We start from the raw sequence: 18,251 nt of genomic DNA, 5'->3' as shown, positions 1-18,251 counted from the left end.
AGTTTTGGCTTTGAAATTATATGTTTTACTTGAACTCTTGAAGTTTCTCCTTATTTTAGATTAAATGTTTTAGTTCGGGTTTCTCAGAGGTAGATTTATTTTCTATATAAGTCAATATCATAATTTACTTATTTTACAGCCACTTATGTGGTGTTTTGTTCAAGTAATTTCCCTACAGGGATAAAATTTAAAAATATGGACATGCAAATTGGCTTTTTTATTATAAAATATCTTCTATTATGGCAGAAAACAAAATTCTATATAAAGAGGTTTATGTTTGTTTTTCTTAAAAACCTTATTTTGTCTAATATCTCATGGATTTGCCTGCTGCTTCTTTGGAATATCTAAATAAAGTCTTATCTTCTGAGGTTTATGATTTATTAATTCAAATACCTATGTCTTGTATTTTTACCTAATAATTCTCTACTAGATCATACTAATCCCACCAGCCCATTACTTGTGAAAACATCTGACCTTTCAGAAGAAAATAAGATAAATTCATCGGTGAAATTTGCTTCTGGAAACACTGTAGGTAAGTGAAAGATAGCATTACATCCTCCCTTTGAAGTTTATAGAGCCTGGATTTAGAGTCTGAATGATTCAAATATATAGCCATTTAATCTTGTCTTCACTGAATAGTCAGCCCTTTGAAATACCTTGCCCTCTGTATGAATAAGCAGTTGCCCGTTGCTGCCTGAACCTGCTTCAGCGCCAGCCTCCTGTGTGCCCTCCGTCTTAATTAGCCAGATTAGTCCACTGGCTCTTCCCCACTAGCTCTTTTCTTTCCTTCTCACAAGAAATGGTGTATATTCGTTAATTCAGCCAGTGTTAATTGAATACTATGTGCCAGGCTCTGTTCTAGGCACTGGGGATTCAGCAGTAAACGAAATTGAAAACATCTTTGCCCTTATGGAGCTTACATTCTATAGGGGAGATAAGGGAAAAAGATTAAAAAAAGTAACTCATATCTTAGGAAGTAGTTAACACCCTGGATAAAAATAAAGCTGGGAAAGGGGAGAAACAGTGACGTTTTAAATAAGGTGGTTTAAGAACGCATTACCAAAAGATGACATTTGAGTTAAAACTTGAAGGAGATGAGGGATTCCGCTGTGTGACTATCTGAAGGAAGGACGTTTAAGGCACAGGGAACAGCAAATGTGAAGCCCTGATTTAGGAAGCATGCCTTACGTCTACTGAGAACAGCAAGCAAGCACCAGAATAGACCTAGTTAGCAAATATGGCAGGCAGAGGTTAGCAAGTGATAGAATAGTAACCAGGGAGCAGTGTAAGACTGAGTCTTACTGAATGAGATGAAGAGCATTAGATGGTTTTGAATGGAGAAATGACGTGGTATGACCTTCCTTTTTTAATAAGATCACTCTGGCTGCTGTATTGGTAATAGGCCAGAAGAAGGCAGGAATCAAAACAGGGAAAGACTAGGAGACGGTGGAAGATGATGACCTGTGGTGGTCACAGAAGAGGTGCTGAGAAGTGGTCAGTTCTGTCCACATTTTGTAGGGAAAGACCACAGGATTTGCTTACCTATGTGGCCTAGGATGTGAGAGAGATGATTTGGGGCTGGGAAGCGGAAATTGAGGAAGGCTGCGATAGGAGTAGGTTTGTCAGGGAGACTGGGAGTTCACGTTGAACACCTGAGCTTTGAGATGCCTATCAGAACATCCAAATGGAAATGCGTTAAGTTTTAGCATCATTTTTGTGCCTGTTAAATAATTCAGTGATTTGACAAGAAAAAGGAAAGGAATATGTTTTGAAATGAAACTTCAATTTATAACTCTCCAAAGTATATAGTAGTATTCCTCCAGATTGTTGCTAGTTTCTATTTTAAAATTTCTTTATTGTGTCATAACCATAAGTCTCCTTCTGGAATTCTCTACCTCATAAGACTGTGAGGAAACTGAAAATGATGTTTCCTCTGGTGAAAGATTGGGAACCTCTTTTTAATTACATAGATTTTATTATTGTCTAAGCACATTTTATTCCCTTGTCAAATTTTTAATTTTTCACATTAACAATTTTTAAATGTTTTCTTTAAATTCTTCTAATTTTTCTTTAAAAAAAATGGCTTTTTAATTATGAAAGTAATTTACAAATTATTGTAGAAACATAATAAAAATAGGGAAATAAAAATTATTCATAATCTCACTATTCTGCAAATGACCATGATTAACATTCGTTGTCAACCTTAATCCTCATTCTGTACATATTATATTTTTACATAAAATGAAATACTATACATGCTGTTTTGTAACCTCTTTCCATGTAACTTATTTTGAATATTTCTGTGTCATTAAATATTAACTTTTCTAGGTTGTAACTTTTCTATGTGTCTAGTATTTTGTTGTATAAATATGCCATGATTTTATTTTACAATTACTAACACTGGGAAGAATTGTTAACCTTTTTAGCCAATTTTTTAATATCTCTGATTAGAAATAATAATTCAGTTATATTTGTTTGGGGTGTGTAGTGTAAAAAGTGAAGAAATGATTATTATTAAATAGGGTATATCCCATTTATCAGCAGATGGTTACAGTAGTTCAGACTCTTTTACTTCGGACCCAGAACAGATTGGAAACAATGTAACTCATCAAAGGTCAGTATTTCTGTCAATAAAAAGCTTGTTACAGTTTAACATTTAAAATTATTTAGAACCAAGTGTAAATTATTTTTCTCTACTCTTCAGTTCTTCACTTCTCTGAAGGCTGTTAGGTTACCTATTGATGTATGTAAAAAAGAAGTAATTTCGATTCTTCCCAGCTTTAGTAGGAAAACAAAAGGAACCCCTGCTGTCTTCATGGTGTTCTATGGAAGGTTTAAACAGGGCTGAGCACTTCTTGGCACTGGCTGTTTAACACAGTCCTTCTTGTAGGTAAACAGTGAGAGTCTGTTTAAGTATAAATGTACAGGTTTCCTTTTATAGCCTATGTCAAGCACCAAAAGAATTCTGGTTTAAAAGAGACAGAAGCATCTTTCTCCCCTCGCTTTTAATACATGGTGAGTATTTTTTTTCCACACGCCTGGAGGGTATAGAGACTAGTATTGTAAAATCTTCAAAGAGCTTAGAGTCCAAAGGCTGCTTCTTCATATATTTCTTCCTGTGTTTCTTAGAGTTCTCAGTCACCTTGGATTTTATTCTGCTTTTTATCCCTGTACGTGAGGATCAGATTGCCAGAGTCCGTGAGATTCTTTTCAGAATACAGAAGACTTTTGTGGTTGTGATAAGTGAATCTCTGGAGCGAGTCTAACATGAATATGCTCACCTTTAAAGTGGGGTGGCCTGTGGCAAGACAGGAACAAGCACCTCCAAGAGTGAGCCAAAGTATACCTCAGCTTCACACTTTAAATAAGTTGAGAGCTAACTGTATCTGAGAGTAGTTTCTCTTTTTTGAAAATAGTTTTTCAGACTAATACTACCTTTAATTAAATGGGAAAACATTACGCTAGGTTTGCAGTCTACCTTGAATTCATGTTAATTAACTTGCTTTTCAAATTTTTGGAAATTTTGTTAAATGTATAATTAGACTTTGTAAAAAGGATTATTTGCCACATTAAATAACCATTGGTTTAGTGTGCATTATAATACTTGTATGCCTACTTGAGAAAATGTCACACCAATAAGATCCTTTGCTGCTTAGCCCAGTTTGAATGCTTAAAAAAAAACCTCCAATGTCAGTAGCATGACCAAAGGTAACAGGGTGAATTTTGCAGGTCTCATTCAGGAACCTCGCCTGATAACACTGCACCACCACCTCCCCCTCCAAGGCCGCAGCCCTCTCATTCGAGATCATCATCTCTAGATATGAATCGTACCTTTACAGTCACCACAGGTAGGAGTGTTGTTGATGCTGTGGAATCGATTCCAACTCCTAGTGACCCTGTGGACAGCAGAGTGGAACCCTGCCTGGTCTTTTTGCACCATCTTCTCACCTTCCAGCGCTGTATTAGACAATGCTCCACTGCTATTTATAGGGTTTTCGTGGCCAATTATTTTAGGAGTGGGTGGCCAGATCCTCCTTCCTAGTCTAAGTCTGGAAGCTCCGCTAAAACCTGTCCACCATGGGTGACCCTGCTGGTATTTTTTTAAATCTCAGTGGCACAGCTTTCAGCATCACAGCAACATGCAGCCACCACAGTATGACAACTGACAGACAGTGGTGTGGTTCCTTGACTGGGAAACAAACCCAGGCCATGGCAGTAAGCGCCTAATCTTAACCACTAGACCACCACAGTAGGTGACAGAGAAGCATATTATATATTGTCATTTGATTTTAAAGTTAATTAAAGACATAAACACTTTATTTTAATTTCTCTTATGTCTTATTTTTTGATATTTATCTGAAGAAAAATTTTGAATTTTAAAAGATTCCAGATGCAGGGCCAAGTGGTTAAGCTCGTGCACTCCGCTTCAGCGGCCCAGGGTTTTACCAGTTCAGATCCTGGGCACAGACATGGCACCGCTTCATCAGGCCATGCTGAGGCAGCATCCCACGTAGCATAGCCAGAGGCGCTCACAGCTAGAGTATACAGCTATGTATGGGGAGGTGGGGGAACAGTTTGGGGAGAAGAAGAAAACAAGATTGGCAACAGATGTTAGCTCAGGTGCCAGTCTTTTTTTTAAAAAAAAAAAAGATACCAGATGAGAGAGAATTTTTTTTCTTAGTGACTTTTTTTCTTAAAGATAGGAACCTCAGAGATGCCACAAGAAATTTTAAAAGAACGATGTGAAGATATCAAGGAGGGAAAGCTAAGTCTTAAGTTAGCTGACAGAGGAAAGGAGTTGTAACTCACTCCAAGCTTTCCATTTTTATGTAACTGATCGTGTTCTTATTACGTTGATCCAAGTAAGAAAGTTAGGACAGAGGGCGATGACATTCTATTTTGCACATTCTGAGTTTGGAATGATGAGGAAAGGAGAAATAATTGGACTGGTGGGCTTAGAAAGATCGAGGTATTATTTGAGAATCATTTACACAGAAATGATAAAATGTTAAATGAAAATTTGGAACTTTCCATACTTGATAGCTAACGAGCAGTCAGAAATATGGGAGGGAAACCAATAATCTATGATATTATGGAAACAGTGGGGAGCACGTCAAGAGTGCTCGTGCAGTAGAACAAGAGAAATAAGGTCTGAGAAAAGGCCATGAGATTTGGCCATTGGGTCACATGTAGACAATTTTACAAGGTAAGATGTGCCTTCCAGTACTTACCAACCATTCTTAGAAATCTTTATCATTTGATCACATTCAGCTTTTTGGTTCTACTAGCAAAGTAATTACATATTTACTAAAAAGAAGACTTGTATTCACGCAGGACAACAACAGGCTGGAGTTGTTGCCCATCCTCCTGCAGTGCCTCCAAGACCACAGCCCTCACAGGTAATTCTCCAACTATTCATTACTAAACATCAGTTATTACAGTCCCCGTGATCAGCTGTCCATTGATTCTATTCTAGAATTATTTTGAAGATCTAGAATTACCTAATTGTCTTTCTTAAATGAGCATTTAATTCAAGGAAGCTGTCTTTTTTTGGAAGACAAGAATTCCAATAATAATTTGAGTTATTTTTTGAAAGAAGCTTCAAAGTAAACCAAATAATAATGTCTGTTAACAAAGGAGGGCTTAGTGGAAAGAACAGTGGATTGGGAGAATGGAATATCCATTTGTGTACTGGATCTAGGAGTGACTCAGAGTGACCTCACTGCACCTCTTGGTTGTGTTACTGCATCTGTAAAGGAAGTGTTAGATGACCTCTGCATCCCTGCCAGGTTGACACTGTTCTGATCTGCATGAAACTATATTATTCTAGGATAGATTCTGGATTATAGCTATTAGTTTCATGTGACTGACTGACTGTCTTTTACGTGAGTAAATTTGGTTGTTTTTTTTTCAGTTACATTCTTAAAATGAAGTTGGGTATTTGCAGTCAAAAATATGGTTTCTAAATCATAAAAGATACTGAAATTTGAGCATCCCAGTATTTATCTAAACTGCCAGGAAAAGTACTTTTACTGGGGTTAAGCTGTGAAACTCAGTGAGTTGGTCTCTTGACTCAGGAACTTGTCTAGGGAGGAAGACAGATTTATAAACAATTATAAAAGAAGTGCTACAGTAGATGTATTTATACAGTGCTTTGGCACAGCTTTACTGGCTAGTAAAGTCAGATCACATTGAAAAGGTATAAGTAAAATGAAGGAAGTAAGACTTAAGCAGAGGCTTAACAGATAAAATTGTATTTCTTAGGGAGAGGGCATTCCAACCAGAAGGATGCTCATCCACAAAACCATAGAGATGTGAGGGGATCTGGCATGTTCTTCAAGGGAAAACGAGTTAGTTCAGTACAACTGGAGTGGCGGGAAAGGAAGCTGAGGAGGTGGGGAGGCGCAGAGTATCTTCATGTCACACTTAAAAGGGTAGACTTTCTTATAGGAAATGGAGAATCTTTAAAATGTAAGCAAGGAAGAGACTTCAGATTTATTCCTCTAGCATCCTGTACTTCCTTTGTCATGAAGCTCCTCACACTCTAATTCCTTGTTACACACCTCTCATCCTGCACTAGACTGTCAGCTTTATTAGGGCATGGATCTTCCTTGTTTTGTTCACTATCATATGCATAGTGCTTAGTTAAAAGGAGATACTCAATAATGTATTTTTCAATTGAGTAGAAGTACTGGTCTGGCCAAGGAATGGAGGACAAATTGAAGGGAAATGCACTGAAGTGTTGAGGGAGGAGTTAGAGCACTAGTTTTCACACTTTAAAAATGATAACCTTTTAGGGGCTGGCCCAGTGGTGCAGCGGTTAAGTACACATGTTCTGATCCTGGGTGCAGACATGGCACCACTTGACAAGCCATGCTGTGGTAGGCATCCCACATATAAAGCAGAGGAAGATGGGCATGGATGTTAGCTCAGGGCCAGCCTTCCTCAGCAAAAAGAGGAGGATTGGCAGCAGATGTTAGCTCAGGGCTAATCTTCCTCAAAAAAATAATAATAATAATAACCTTTTTAGAAACACAGTGAAACATTTTTAAAAGTATACTTTTTAAAGAATAAACCATTATGTACTAGCCCAATTAAGAAAAAGATGGGTACCAGAGGAAAATCAGAGAGAAGGACTGGACCCTCCCCTCTCCTTCTGTGCACTTTCTTTGCAGAAAGAACTTTGTAAAAGTATCTTTTGTATTGGGTGTTTGTCATCTTAATTTTTTTTTAATGTCTTAGCATTTCACCTGTAGTTTTTAGATATAAATGTTACTGTAGCTCACTCCCTGAATTTAGAGATAATAAAATAGAGTATGTTTATAATATATTTTCAGAGAAAAAGAAGGCTACTCTGTGACACATACGTCAATAAAATGTTTGTTTCCATGTCTTAAACCATTGTATAGGCTCCTGGTCCTGTTGTACATCGCCCAGTGGATGCTGATGGCCTAATAACTCACACTAGTACCTCACCTCAGCAGATACCAGAACAACCAAATTTTGCAGATTTCAGCCAGTTTGAAGTATTTGCTGCATCAAATGTAAATGAACAACAAGATGATGAAACTGAGAAACATCCAGAGGTCTCGACGGTCAGTTTTCAAGGGCTTATCCAATTTTCTGCTGGGAATCTCTTTCCACATCATGCTCATAAGCCTGTCTGTAAACAGAGGAACCCCTAAAAGACCAGATATTAGAGGTGACATCAGTGAGTGAAATGTCTGCTGCTGCTTCCAGAGGACTTGTGTTCCCTAGGTCACTGCTTCTCAGCTTGTTTATTGGCCTCAGACACCTGCTGGTTGCAGTGTAATGCTGAATAAGAAACAGAATCTGAGTGAGGGGAGCCGTCGAGTGAAAAGATAAACAGCCCTGTGGCCCTGGCTGAAGCTCTGTTCTGGAGCTCCAGCTGGATGCTGAGCATCTGGTGGTATGATATGGTGAAGACGTAAGAAGGGGCTCCAACTGGATGCTGAGCATCTAATGGTGTGATTTGGTGAAGAGTAAGAAGGGGCTCCATCTGAATGCTGAGCATCTGGTGGTGTGATTTGGTGAGGAGTAAGAAGGGGCTGCATCTGGATGCTGAGCATCTGGTGGTGTGATTTGGTGAAGACATAAGAAGAGGCTGTGGTTACCATGGCTGCACTCAGTTTGTATGAGAGTAAGTCACGTTAGTGACTTTAGACAGACTTCCAGACTACAGGATGCTGAAATTTAATCTCTGCAGACTGTGTTCAGGAGACTGCTTAGTTCTAGTGGCAAGACCTTTTTGAGGGACGTCTGTCCTCACTGAACATAAATGTGGAGTTGGAAGGATCAGAGGAATTCTAAAATCTCTGTTCTGATTGTCTCAACCCATCTTGAGCCTCTCTAACAGATCCGAAAATCCATGTTTATTTGACTGGCATAATTTAGATAAAGGTTTCTTATAGATCTGATCCATGAAAAATTCTCTCCTAGCCACTTCTTCAAATCTGTAACTTTCTGGATAGCCCTGGGGAGCTGGGGAAGTGGGCTGTACCTCCAGGAAGGTGTGCACAGGGTGCTGGTATTCACTCCCCTGGGGGACGTATCCCTTCCCCCAACCACAAGAACTTCCTGAACAGTGTGCAGCTGCATCCTCAGCCTCCCCTGCCCCCTCAGCCATCTAGCACTTTCCCTCCTCCTGCCCTTCAGTAGCCAGAGAATGGTCATTTTACAAGATCTTCTCAAATTCCTTCTCATCTTGATCCCAGATTTCTTATGAATATTTTCCTAACATTTTATTCTCTGATTTGTTACATACATCTATGCATCATTGTATATTACTTATATATAATTAGTAACAATAATATGTTCATCTCTAGGTTGAAAAAGCTTCTGATTCTGCAAGTTCTCTTCGAGTTGCCAAAACAGATAGTAAAATTGAAGAAAAGACCGCTGCTAGTGCTCCCACCAATGTGGTACACAAAAAGTCTTTTATAATATTGATCATTTGGTACATGTAAAAAATTATATGAGATCATTTTTACTTCATAAGATTTTAAAGATGACAAAAATGTTAGAAATAAAGTTAACTTGAGATTATGTAACCCATTCCACTGCCTTTAATAAACTGTAATGTATTTCGTCTATCTCAAAACAAGATCTGCCTATTTAAAAATTTTAGATGATAGTCTGTCATCTATATTAGTACATGCCACAGTTCCCAAGTTTATGTGGTTATTACATTCTTCCAAATCTATAAAGTAGAACTTCCTTATTGAGCAAAATTCAGTTTCTTTTATTGCAGTCTTCAGTATAATGGGGGGAAATTATCAAACCTCTAAGGTTAATATTATACTCTGTGTTCTTTTTCTTCAACTTTTTTAGGGATAATTTTTTTCTCCGATATTTTATGATGAAAATTTTTAAACATACAGAAAAATTGAAAGAATTTTACATTGTACATCAGTAAACCCACACCTTGATTGCACCATTAATATTTTACTATATTTGCTTTGTCATGTATCTCTCCATCATTCTATTTGTTTTATCATGTATGTCTCCATCCTTCTGTCTGTATCAATCCTTCTTACCTGTTTTATGCACTTCAACGTAAATTACAGATATGCGTACACTTTCCCATTGAGAGAACAATTTTGCTAATTTTTTTTTGTGTTATCATCCAGACATTCCAAATAGTTATTAAAACAGCATGTATTTTTGAAAGTGCTTAAATTCTACTTTCTGGACACTTTATTTTTTACTGCATTAGTAGTTCTATGATTTTTTTAATGGTGAATTTTATTTTTGTCAGCTCATCACAACAAATGAAAAATAGCACTTAACCAAAGAGGTGGCAGTTGACACTTGTTTTTATTTATTAACAGGTCAAATCAGATTATGGTAAATACCATACTTGATTTTGTTGGGGGTAGATTGACAGTTTCCAACAAAATGTCCACTCATTCTCAAGAGTTATAATTACTGTGCATCTTAGTGACGGTTTTTTTAAGAATTGCCTAGCTTTCCACTTCTTTATAAATTGTTTTATTCATTAAGATAATATATTTTAGTGTTTTTGAGTAGGGAATCCTGTGGTGATGACAGATATATGTTTCTGGAGACTCCCTTTTATCTTTCTTGAACATGTATCATGTTTGCGTTACAACTGTGAATATTACACTCAAGTCAGATTTGGGCCTCAAGGAGTTTATGTTACCCTTTTTAAAAAATTCTATACTAGGTACCTTCACAATTGTGATATTGACTAGGAACGTCCTTTCCCATTATAATTCAAGTTAGCTGTTGCCACAGATACCAAAAGAGTTTTAAAGTAGGACAAGTGACTTAATTTTTGGAGAATAAGTGGCTTGAAGGAAGCAAATGATGTTGGCAGTGTTGACTGACCATCATGTCTTCAAGAAATGCTCACTACTGATGGATTCTTGTCTCCTAGAGCAAAGGCACAACCCCTCTCGCTCCACCACCTAAGCCTGTTCGAAGAAGATTGAAATCAGAAGATGAATTAAGGCCAGAAGTCGATGAACATACACAGAAGACAGGTGTCTTAGCTGCTGTTCTTGCATCACAGCCATCCATTCCTAGGTAATCACAGCTGTTCCTAAACACATGTGACAGCAAGGACCAAAGCCCAGCAGTCAGAAGTATCAAACTGAAAGAAAGGATGGGCACACTGGTTCCTCCTTGAGAGTTTTCTTATTTATGAGTAGGTAAAATATTATTCCCAGTTTTTTCTCTTCTATCATTAAGTTGAGTTCCAATTCCATTTTAACACTCTATTGCAAACGCTGGAGCAGACTTTTTAAAAATTAGTAGTGTAGAGTAACATTTTATGGTTGTTGTCATAACTATGGTTTTTGTCAACCAAGAATCAGCAGACTAGGGCTCATGAGCCAGATTCAGCCCATGGCCTGTTTTTCTAAGGCCCATGAGCTTCTACATTTTTGTAAAAAAAGATGAGAGAGAGAGAAAGGAGAAGAGAAAAAGACCAAGAGAGAAAAAAAACAAAAAACAAGAATATGCAGCAGAAACCATATGGCAAAGCTTAAAATATTTACTATCTGGCCGTTTACAGAATTTTGCTGATGCCTGCTCTAGACTAACTTAATCTCGGGTGATTATACAGAAGAAGAATAAAAACAATAACAACAATAATTAAGCTTCTGAAGCTTAGATACTTTTGGTTGACCATTGAAGCTGAGTAAGTGAGGTTGAGCTATGCTAATAAGATAAAAGATGCTCCTTTTTCTGGGTTTAGAGATAGATCAAGGAAGAATGGAGAGAATTTAAAGATAAATCAAGATTATGTTTTTTTGCCCTCTTTATCTTCTCAGGTCTGTTGGGAAAGATAAGAAAGCTATTCAGGCATCCATTAGACGCAATAAGGAAACCAACACAGTTTTGGCCAGATTGAACAGTGAATTGCAGCAACAATTAAAGGTACTGTGGTTTCTGAATCTTTATTTGGGAAGTTCCGTGGACTCAGAGCATCTCAGAGTTGAACTGGAACTTAGAGATGATCCGGCCGTTCTGCTACTATGGAACTTTCAGTGTGGCAGAGAAATGTGTATCTAGAATGTTTTATACAACTTTGAATCTTTTAATATTAAAAGGAATTTTTAATACTCAATTCTGATATGATTGCTTTATCCTACATACATATAAGGCATCATTATTCATATAATGTTCCTTAACTTTCATAATGAAACCCGAGAGAAGAAATGTGACCTCAGGTACCTCCAAGGTTACAGACATGGCTCTCTGCACTTGATTTAATTCTAAGATGATTTGAGTATTATCTGCTTATCTTTTTATCAAAGACAACTCAAGTTTTATTAAAGAGACTTAAACAGATCTAAAGAAGAGAGGTGGGGGCAATTTAGATCATCCTGCATGTGGAAAAGATAAGACTAGCCTTAAGTAGAAATGGTGCTTAAGGCCTGTGTATACTCATGTCCTCTCTATTGGAGAGGAATGAGTTTGTTTTCTTTACTTACTACTAGCCATGATTTCTTTGAATGCTATGAATAAAAATTAGCCAGAATCTTTATGGTTCGCCAACATTATTAAGCATTCATGCCTCATAAGGTTCTCAAACCTTAATGTGTATACAGTTAATCCGGGGTCGTGTTAAATGCAAATTCTGATTCATAACGTTTGGAGTGGGACCTGAGAATTCTGCGTTTCTAATGCGCTTCCAGGTGATGGAGATGCTAGTGAACTGTTTGCCACAGTTTGAGTAGCACAGTTGTAAACCACAAAGATTGCAGAGAAAAGAGTCCCTGGAAATGTAAAATGAATACAGAATTAGTTCATTCCTATAACATTTTGTTCATATCCCTTATCTAGCATTTATCACACTGTCCTGGAATTATTATCTGTGGCACATTTGTCTCTCTGACCGAATAAACTGAATTCGTTGAGGGTAAATCATAGTCATTTCTGTTTAGGGTGACCATATAACATATTGTCCAAACGAAGATATTTTTGAGAGACAAGAGGGAGGGACGTGTTAATATTTAGGCCAAGACATCAGAGGTAAACTGGAACTATCCTAGATAAACTTGTAACCGTCTTATGTCTATCCCCAAAACCTAGCACGTTAGGCATTTGGTGAATGTCTGTTGAATGAATGATATTCTTGTATAATTCTTTGTCAGAGAAGATACTTGTAGTTGTTGTATAGTTATTAATTTGGTCTGTAAAGGAAGACTATAAAACTAAGGACAAGCTTGCTAGTACCATACCTTGAAGATGAAAATTTTGTTAATGCTTGTTTTTCTAAGGAACTAAGGAAAATCACAGAAACGTGTATATAGGAGCTGTTTAAAAATCACTTTTCTCATTATCTCTGAGAACCAAAAGTAGAAAGTATGGTACCAAATAAGAAGAGGTGGTTCTGGTTAAAACATGATACTATTGGTGTGATGGAGAAAAAGAAAAAAGAAGAAAGTAGATAAATTAGAATTTGCTGGCTATCTGAAAGGACCGCTCAAAATCAACAGTAATTAGAAATTCTGATTGCAAAATAAATTTATGCTTTGTGAAACTGAAACTCAAAATGTGATAGGTTGTAATCACCAGGGGCAAGAATCTGTATGAACCAGTTCATCTACAGCCACTGCAGGGCGTGAGCTCTGTGCAACATTCATGCATGAATAGCCATCATTGGCTTCTCTAATAATTTAACCAAAAAACTGTATTACCCTGATTTATATAATAGGAAAAGGATTTTAATTAAGATCATATTTTAATATTGCATACATACAAAGAAACTGTGCTTCTAAAGGGAAGTCTTCTTTTAAAATATAATTCTTAACAAATTTAAATTCTGTTCTTGATGAAAGCTGTTGTTAGATGTGCCTTCATTTTTATATACTTTGAGACATAACTTGGCTTTGCATCTTTTTCAGGATGTTCTTGAGGAGAGAATTTCCCTGGAAGTTCAACTGGAACAACTTCGACCATTCTCTCACCTATAAGCCAATTGCCGTTAACTGTGAACATGCCCATTTTTAAGCGGTGTTGAGTTCAAGTCAATTTGGAGACCCAGACATTCAGTTCACTGCTTAATTCAACATTAAATTTTATGATTCTGTTTTGCCCTTTATGTTCACCATTGTATTTAAGTATCTTTTATTTTTTAATTTCAACAATAAAAGGGTCAGGATGACTTTTTCTGGAGGGTATATTGTGTTTGTTGGCACTGCCCACCCTTATTATTCCATAGCATCAGGAATACATAACATTGGTCCCTTGGACTTATGTGGCCAAAACCTCATACTGATTTGATTTACAGAATAGGCTTCTCATTTACATCTCAAGCACAGACTCAGAAATATTTGCAAAAGGAGACAAAATTAATACACTGTCAATTTGTCTTTTAGGTTTAATATTTTACGTAAAGTATGTATATTTGTTTTGTAAAAATCTTTAAAATGAGATTTTCCTATTTAGCTTTTGATTTGGGAGAATTATATTGGATAAGGCATTCTTTAACCACAAGCTCTGCAGTAATCAACATTCTTCAAAAGTCACGTGGTACTTTCAGACTTTTCCATGTCTTCCAACTTGGGGGTCAGATTTTAAATGTTCCTTGTGAAAATTTATCAGTTTTATCAGTGACTTAAAATCTTTGGGTGTGAGATTTTAATTCAGCAGCAGCCATGTAAACTTGAGAAATAGCTAGAAGACAGGGCTTCCTTAATTGCCCCGGAAGTGACAGCAAAGCGTTGAACCACAAGCAATGTAAGTTCTGTCCACTTGGAAACATCACCACTTTTTGTGTGATTTATGCACCTAACTCTCAATTAGAAGCTTGTGCTCATAAGTTTATACAGAGATTATTTTCAAATAATATGCTTTAAAACTTCTGAGGACATTAATGATTCACAGAATAAGTGACATTCCTTAAGATTCCACTTTACATTCTTGTCACTCACTCATGATCTTGTCACTCATTCTTTTGCCATATAGACAGGTTTTTCCTATTAACAAAGAGTTTCTGAAATGTGCCCTATTCAAGGTGATTTACTTTCTTAGGATTTGTTTTATATTATGTGATAAATAGATTTTGATCACATTTGTAAATTTGCATTCATTGCTAATAGCAGATATTCCCTTTAATGGTTTATTCTCTCTCTGGGATCATAGCTATTAAGCTGCATGGATATATCATAACAGAATCAGAACTGTGATTTTACACTAATAAAACAGCCCAGTATTTTAACTTTTGTACATTTTTAACAAAAACTTAAATTTTTAAGAATTAGAATTTTTATTTTTGTTGTTGAAAAAACAAAATCTTTAATATAGCCTAGTTCACAATCCTAGACCGTACTAGTTAGTAAATTCGATTACTTTAAAGGAGAACATGAAGCAAAAAGGAAACTAAAAACCAAAAGCTTCCAAGATTAATAGAACTTTTATCTATTAACTAAGTAAATACATTATCACTGCTGCACACATCAGCTAAAGTTTCCATGTGGCTAAGAAGTTATGGCTTCAGTTTGTTAAATAATTAGATGAAGGATTTAAAGGCCCAGAAAACAACTCAACACCTCTGTTGCTGTTTCTCTATTTTAAAACAGAATTGTCCTAACTTCTTCCTTTTTATTCAGCTAAACTCCATTACAGGCAAGTTTTGCTAGGTTTCCATTTATCTTTGTTTTAAAGTTTTTTTCCCCAATAGCCTTCTAATTTAACAATGTCACAAATTTTTAAAGCTGCTTATTTGGAAAGTCTAAGAATTTAATTTTGCAACCAAAGAACACTTTAAAAATTGCAGAAAATGTTTTAGTACTTTGTAGTGGTATATTTTTAATGTTCTCTCGAGGGATACATTTATAATAAGGATATATGTGACAAGTTTTTGAGTAAGTTGCCATTTATATTTCTTATAAATATTTTTCAATCAATAATTATTTCATGAAAATGTTAAAGATGATTGGTAATCACCAACAACTTAAAATATTTCTCTAGACTGATCATTTAAGAAACACCTTCCAGTCTGGTTTTATTTTTCATTAGATCATAAAACAAAACTTTAAATACACAATATCCTTGTTCTGTCTTACGTTTCATCAGTCAGATAACTAAATAATACTGTCCATGAAAAATAACTACCAAAACAAGTGGTTCAAAATTTTGGACTCAAATTATTCTTATTGTACATTTCATATAATTGAGCATAGATGATAAGGTTTAAAAGATAAGAGGAAGCTTACGGGTCATCCAAGTTCACCCTGCCATCATCCATGACAAAATAATCATTCTGCTTCTTACTGCATCTTCTGGAACAGAAAGTACATGTTGTCTGTCTTTGGATTGTCTATGAGGGACAGTTGGCACCCAACAGTGTTCTTTAGGTCCCGTCTCACTTCTCCATACTGCTTCTGATTGCATTTTGGAGGACGGACAGCCATAGGAACTTATCATCCTCACCCTCCGTAGCACAAATCCATTCACATTTGGGACCTTGAAGGATAAATGCATTCTTGATATCTGTAAAGATATTTGAACTACACTTATTATCTTTGTAGGTAACAAAAGAAAACAAGAAAAAACAAGAATTGACTGAGTCATCCTTAAGAATTTTTGGAAAACTAAAGAGGGATTCAAATAAATAAAAATCCAGTTTAGAATATAGCTCCTAAAATTACTTAATAATTCAAATATAATTAAAATGATCTTGTCTTTATAATTGTTTAATCATAATTAGCAATTATTTTTAAAGACTAAATGACAGATGATGTAATGTTCTTTAATTCCTGTCTCAGCCACTCCAGAAGGAACTGGAATAATAATAGTTACTGTAGGTAGAGATGCAGAGAGCTAGACCTGCACAGCGTTAGTACGAGGGCCTGTAACAGAATTAAGCCAGCTGCTCAGCTGAATGCTCACTGCCTGCCAGGTTACAGAGGGGTGACCTCACATAGGGCATAGCTGACCAGGGGAGCTGAAAGGAGACATGTCACACACTCTAACCACACCCATCACCCAGCGGTTATTGGTAACTAACCAGTTTACGTGAGTTTGACTTCTGAACGGAAATATTTGTTTTCACACTTGGTGTTCATTTTTTCTCAGAGGAGATTTAAAATGGGGCTGATGCTAATGGGAAGCACCTCTTTTTTAGATTAATTCCTCTTTTGAGGTCTTGGTTCCAGCTTTAACCTTGAGTCCTGCCTTTACGTGCAGTGAGAAATAGTGGAATGAGGTGTTGAATTCAGATTGTCTGGCCTAACAGAAATACAGGGAAGAGATATGGATCCTTTTAAGTATGGGAAGTACAGTGTGGGCTAATAACTAAAAATATGCACAGTAGGGCTGGCCCTGTGGCCTAATGGTTAAGTTCGGCATGCTCTGCTTCAGCAGCCCTGGTTCGGTTCCCAGGTGTGGACCTACACCACTTGTCAGAGGCTGTGCTATGGCAGCAACCCACATACAAAACAGGAAGCTTGGCACAGATGTTAGTTCAGGGTGAATCTTCCTCAGCCAAAAAAAAAAACGGCACAGTAGGTCTAAGTAAGATTTCTTTTTCTAACAAATGATATTTCTGTTGATGTTATGAATGAAATGTTTGTTACTAAACATCCATTTGCAAATCTGTTGATTCCTTTATAGAACTCCCAATTTAAATATGAACTCAAGGAAGAAACAGTACAGTCAAATCTGTATAATCACTTGTCTTAGTAGAATGAAAAATAAATTGATAAAAATCTAAAACTAATATCTACAAGCAGTAGGGGCTTCAGCTCTCCTGTCTGACTGCTTCAGAGAACTCAAGGTGATGTGGGGTCATGCCTCCCCTTGTGGTTTTTTTTTGTATGTGAGCTCCCACCACAGGATGACCACTGACAGACAAGTGGTGTAGGTCCACGCCTGGGAACTGAACCCAGGCTGCCAGGCTGAACTTAACCACTAGGCCACGAGGGTGGCCTGCCCTTTGGGATTTTTGAAAGCTGTTCTCTTAATATTAGTCTAGGGTATGTGTCTGACAATGCCAGCTGTCCTTTCTTTTGCTATTTCAGGGGTAGATGAAAGTTTTATTAATGAAATCCTAACATTTAGGGAATTATTTGCAAGCTGGCAAATTATAATTCCAATCCTTTTCCTACTTTTCTGTTGTAGTAGTTAATAATCTTTGTATAATATAGCTTTCTGGAAGGAAAAGAATACATACATTTGGTATCTGAGATATCTTCTATGAGTAACCGGTGAAGGGCCACTGAGGCAATGAACTGGTGGGTTGATTTTGAAGTCCTTTCAAATGGAGTGTGAGAGGTGCTCCGATTGGAGACCAGCAGGGCGTCGTTGAAGAGGAAGAGACTGAGGTCACGGGTGTGTTCGTAGAGCCTGTGAAGTGGAGAGGCAATTTTAGAAGGTCCGTGTGCTCTGTCACACAGCTCACCATCTTCACACAGTAAGCAGTAGTCAGCGCTCGCCCGCTGCAGAGCCCTGGGGTGGCTCTTGAGATTCTCTGTATGATCTTGCTCCTGGCATGAGTGGCCCCTTCTCTGTCTCTCAGACCAGTGCTGCGGTGGGTCTTGAGGTTCCAGGTAGAGTGGTTTGAGCTTGTCCATTGGACAAGTATTCAATGAGTCGGGGAATGGACCCTGAACTTTCTCTCTTTTATAATGTGAGTCACGCTAAAGCTGTGTTTTTAAACTTGTCAAATTTGGCATTTTGCGTTTGCTGTATTTGGGCAATCTGGGGGAAATAAGTTTTTGTTTTGTTGGCTTCATCTTTAAGGATAAGTGGCAGAA

The 18,251-nt window shown here is 37.0% G+C and overlaps 2 protein-coding genes across 49 annotated transcripts in view; one reads left to right on the top strand and one right to left on the bottom strand.

Annotated features, from left to right (window-relative positions):
• REPS1 (RALBP1 associated Eps domain containing 1) overlaps positions 1 to 13,662 on the top strand; it is a 79,329-nt gene extending 65,667 nt beyond the window's left edge. For 6 of the 11 annotated variants that reach the window (XM_023651211.2, XM_023651214.2, XM_023651212.2 and 3 more), the window contains 9 exons: positions 431 to 532; positions 2,542 to 2,614; positions 3,730 to 3,848; positions 5,335 to 5,399; positions 7,410 to 7,595; positions 8,847 to 8,942; positions 10,421 to 10,569; positions 11,319 to 11,424; positions 13,398 to 13,662. In XM_023651211.2, the coding sequence (XP_023506979.1) occupies positions 431 to 532; positions 2,542 to 2,614; positions 3,730 to 3,848; positions 5,335 to 5,399; positions 7,410 to 7,595; positions 8,847 to 8,942; positions 10,421 to 10,569; positions 11,319 to 11,424; positions 13,398 to 13,466 (965 nt within the window). In that variant the 3' untranslated portion in view covers positions 13,467 to 13,662. The remainder of the gene's footprint in view (positions 1 to 430; positions 533 to 2,541; positions 2,615 to 3,729; positions 3,849 to 5,334; positions 5,400 to 7,409; positions 7,596 to 8,846; positions 8,943 to 10,420; positions 10,570 to 11,318; positions 11,425 to 13,397) is intronic. The other 5 variants (XM_023651213.2, XM_070225563.1, XM_023651215.2 and 2 more) reach the window with 1 other exon arrangement.
• Positions 13,663 to 15,277: 1,615 nt separating this feature from the next.
• ECT2L (epithelial cell transforming 2 like) overlaps positions 15,278 to 18,251 on the bottom strand; it is a 75,614-nt gene continuing 72,640 nt past the window's right edge. For 37 of the 38 annotated variants that reach the window (XR_011422663.1, XR_011422664.1, XR_011422660.1 and 34 more), the window contains 2 exons: positions 17,669 to 17,841; positions 15,278 to 15,987 (listed from right to left, as the gene is read on the bottom strand). Coding sequence is in view for 29 of the 38 variants with exons in the window: in XM_023651222.2 (XP_023506990.2) it covers positions 15,860 to 15,987; positions 17,669 to 17,841 (301 nt within the window). In the remaining 9 variants the exon portion in view is untranslated. The remainder of the gene's footprint in view (positions 15,988 to 17,668; positions 17,842 to 18,251) is intronic. The other variant, XR_011422666.1, reaches the window with a different exon arrangement.

This window comes from Equus caballus, chromosome 10 (genome assembly GCF_041296265.1).
Source record: "Equus caballus isolate H_3958 breed thoroughbred chromosome 10, TB-T2T, whole genome shotgun sequence".
Taxonomy (NCBI): Eukaryota; Metazoa; Chordata; class Mammalia; order Perissodactyla; family Equidae; genus Equus; species Equus caballus.
Note: the sequence above shows the minus strand (reverse complement) of the source record. Positions and strands in the feature narration are given on the sequence as shown.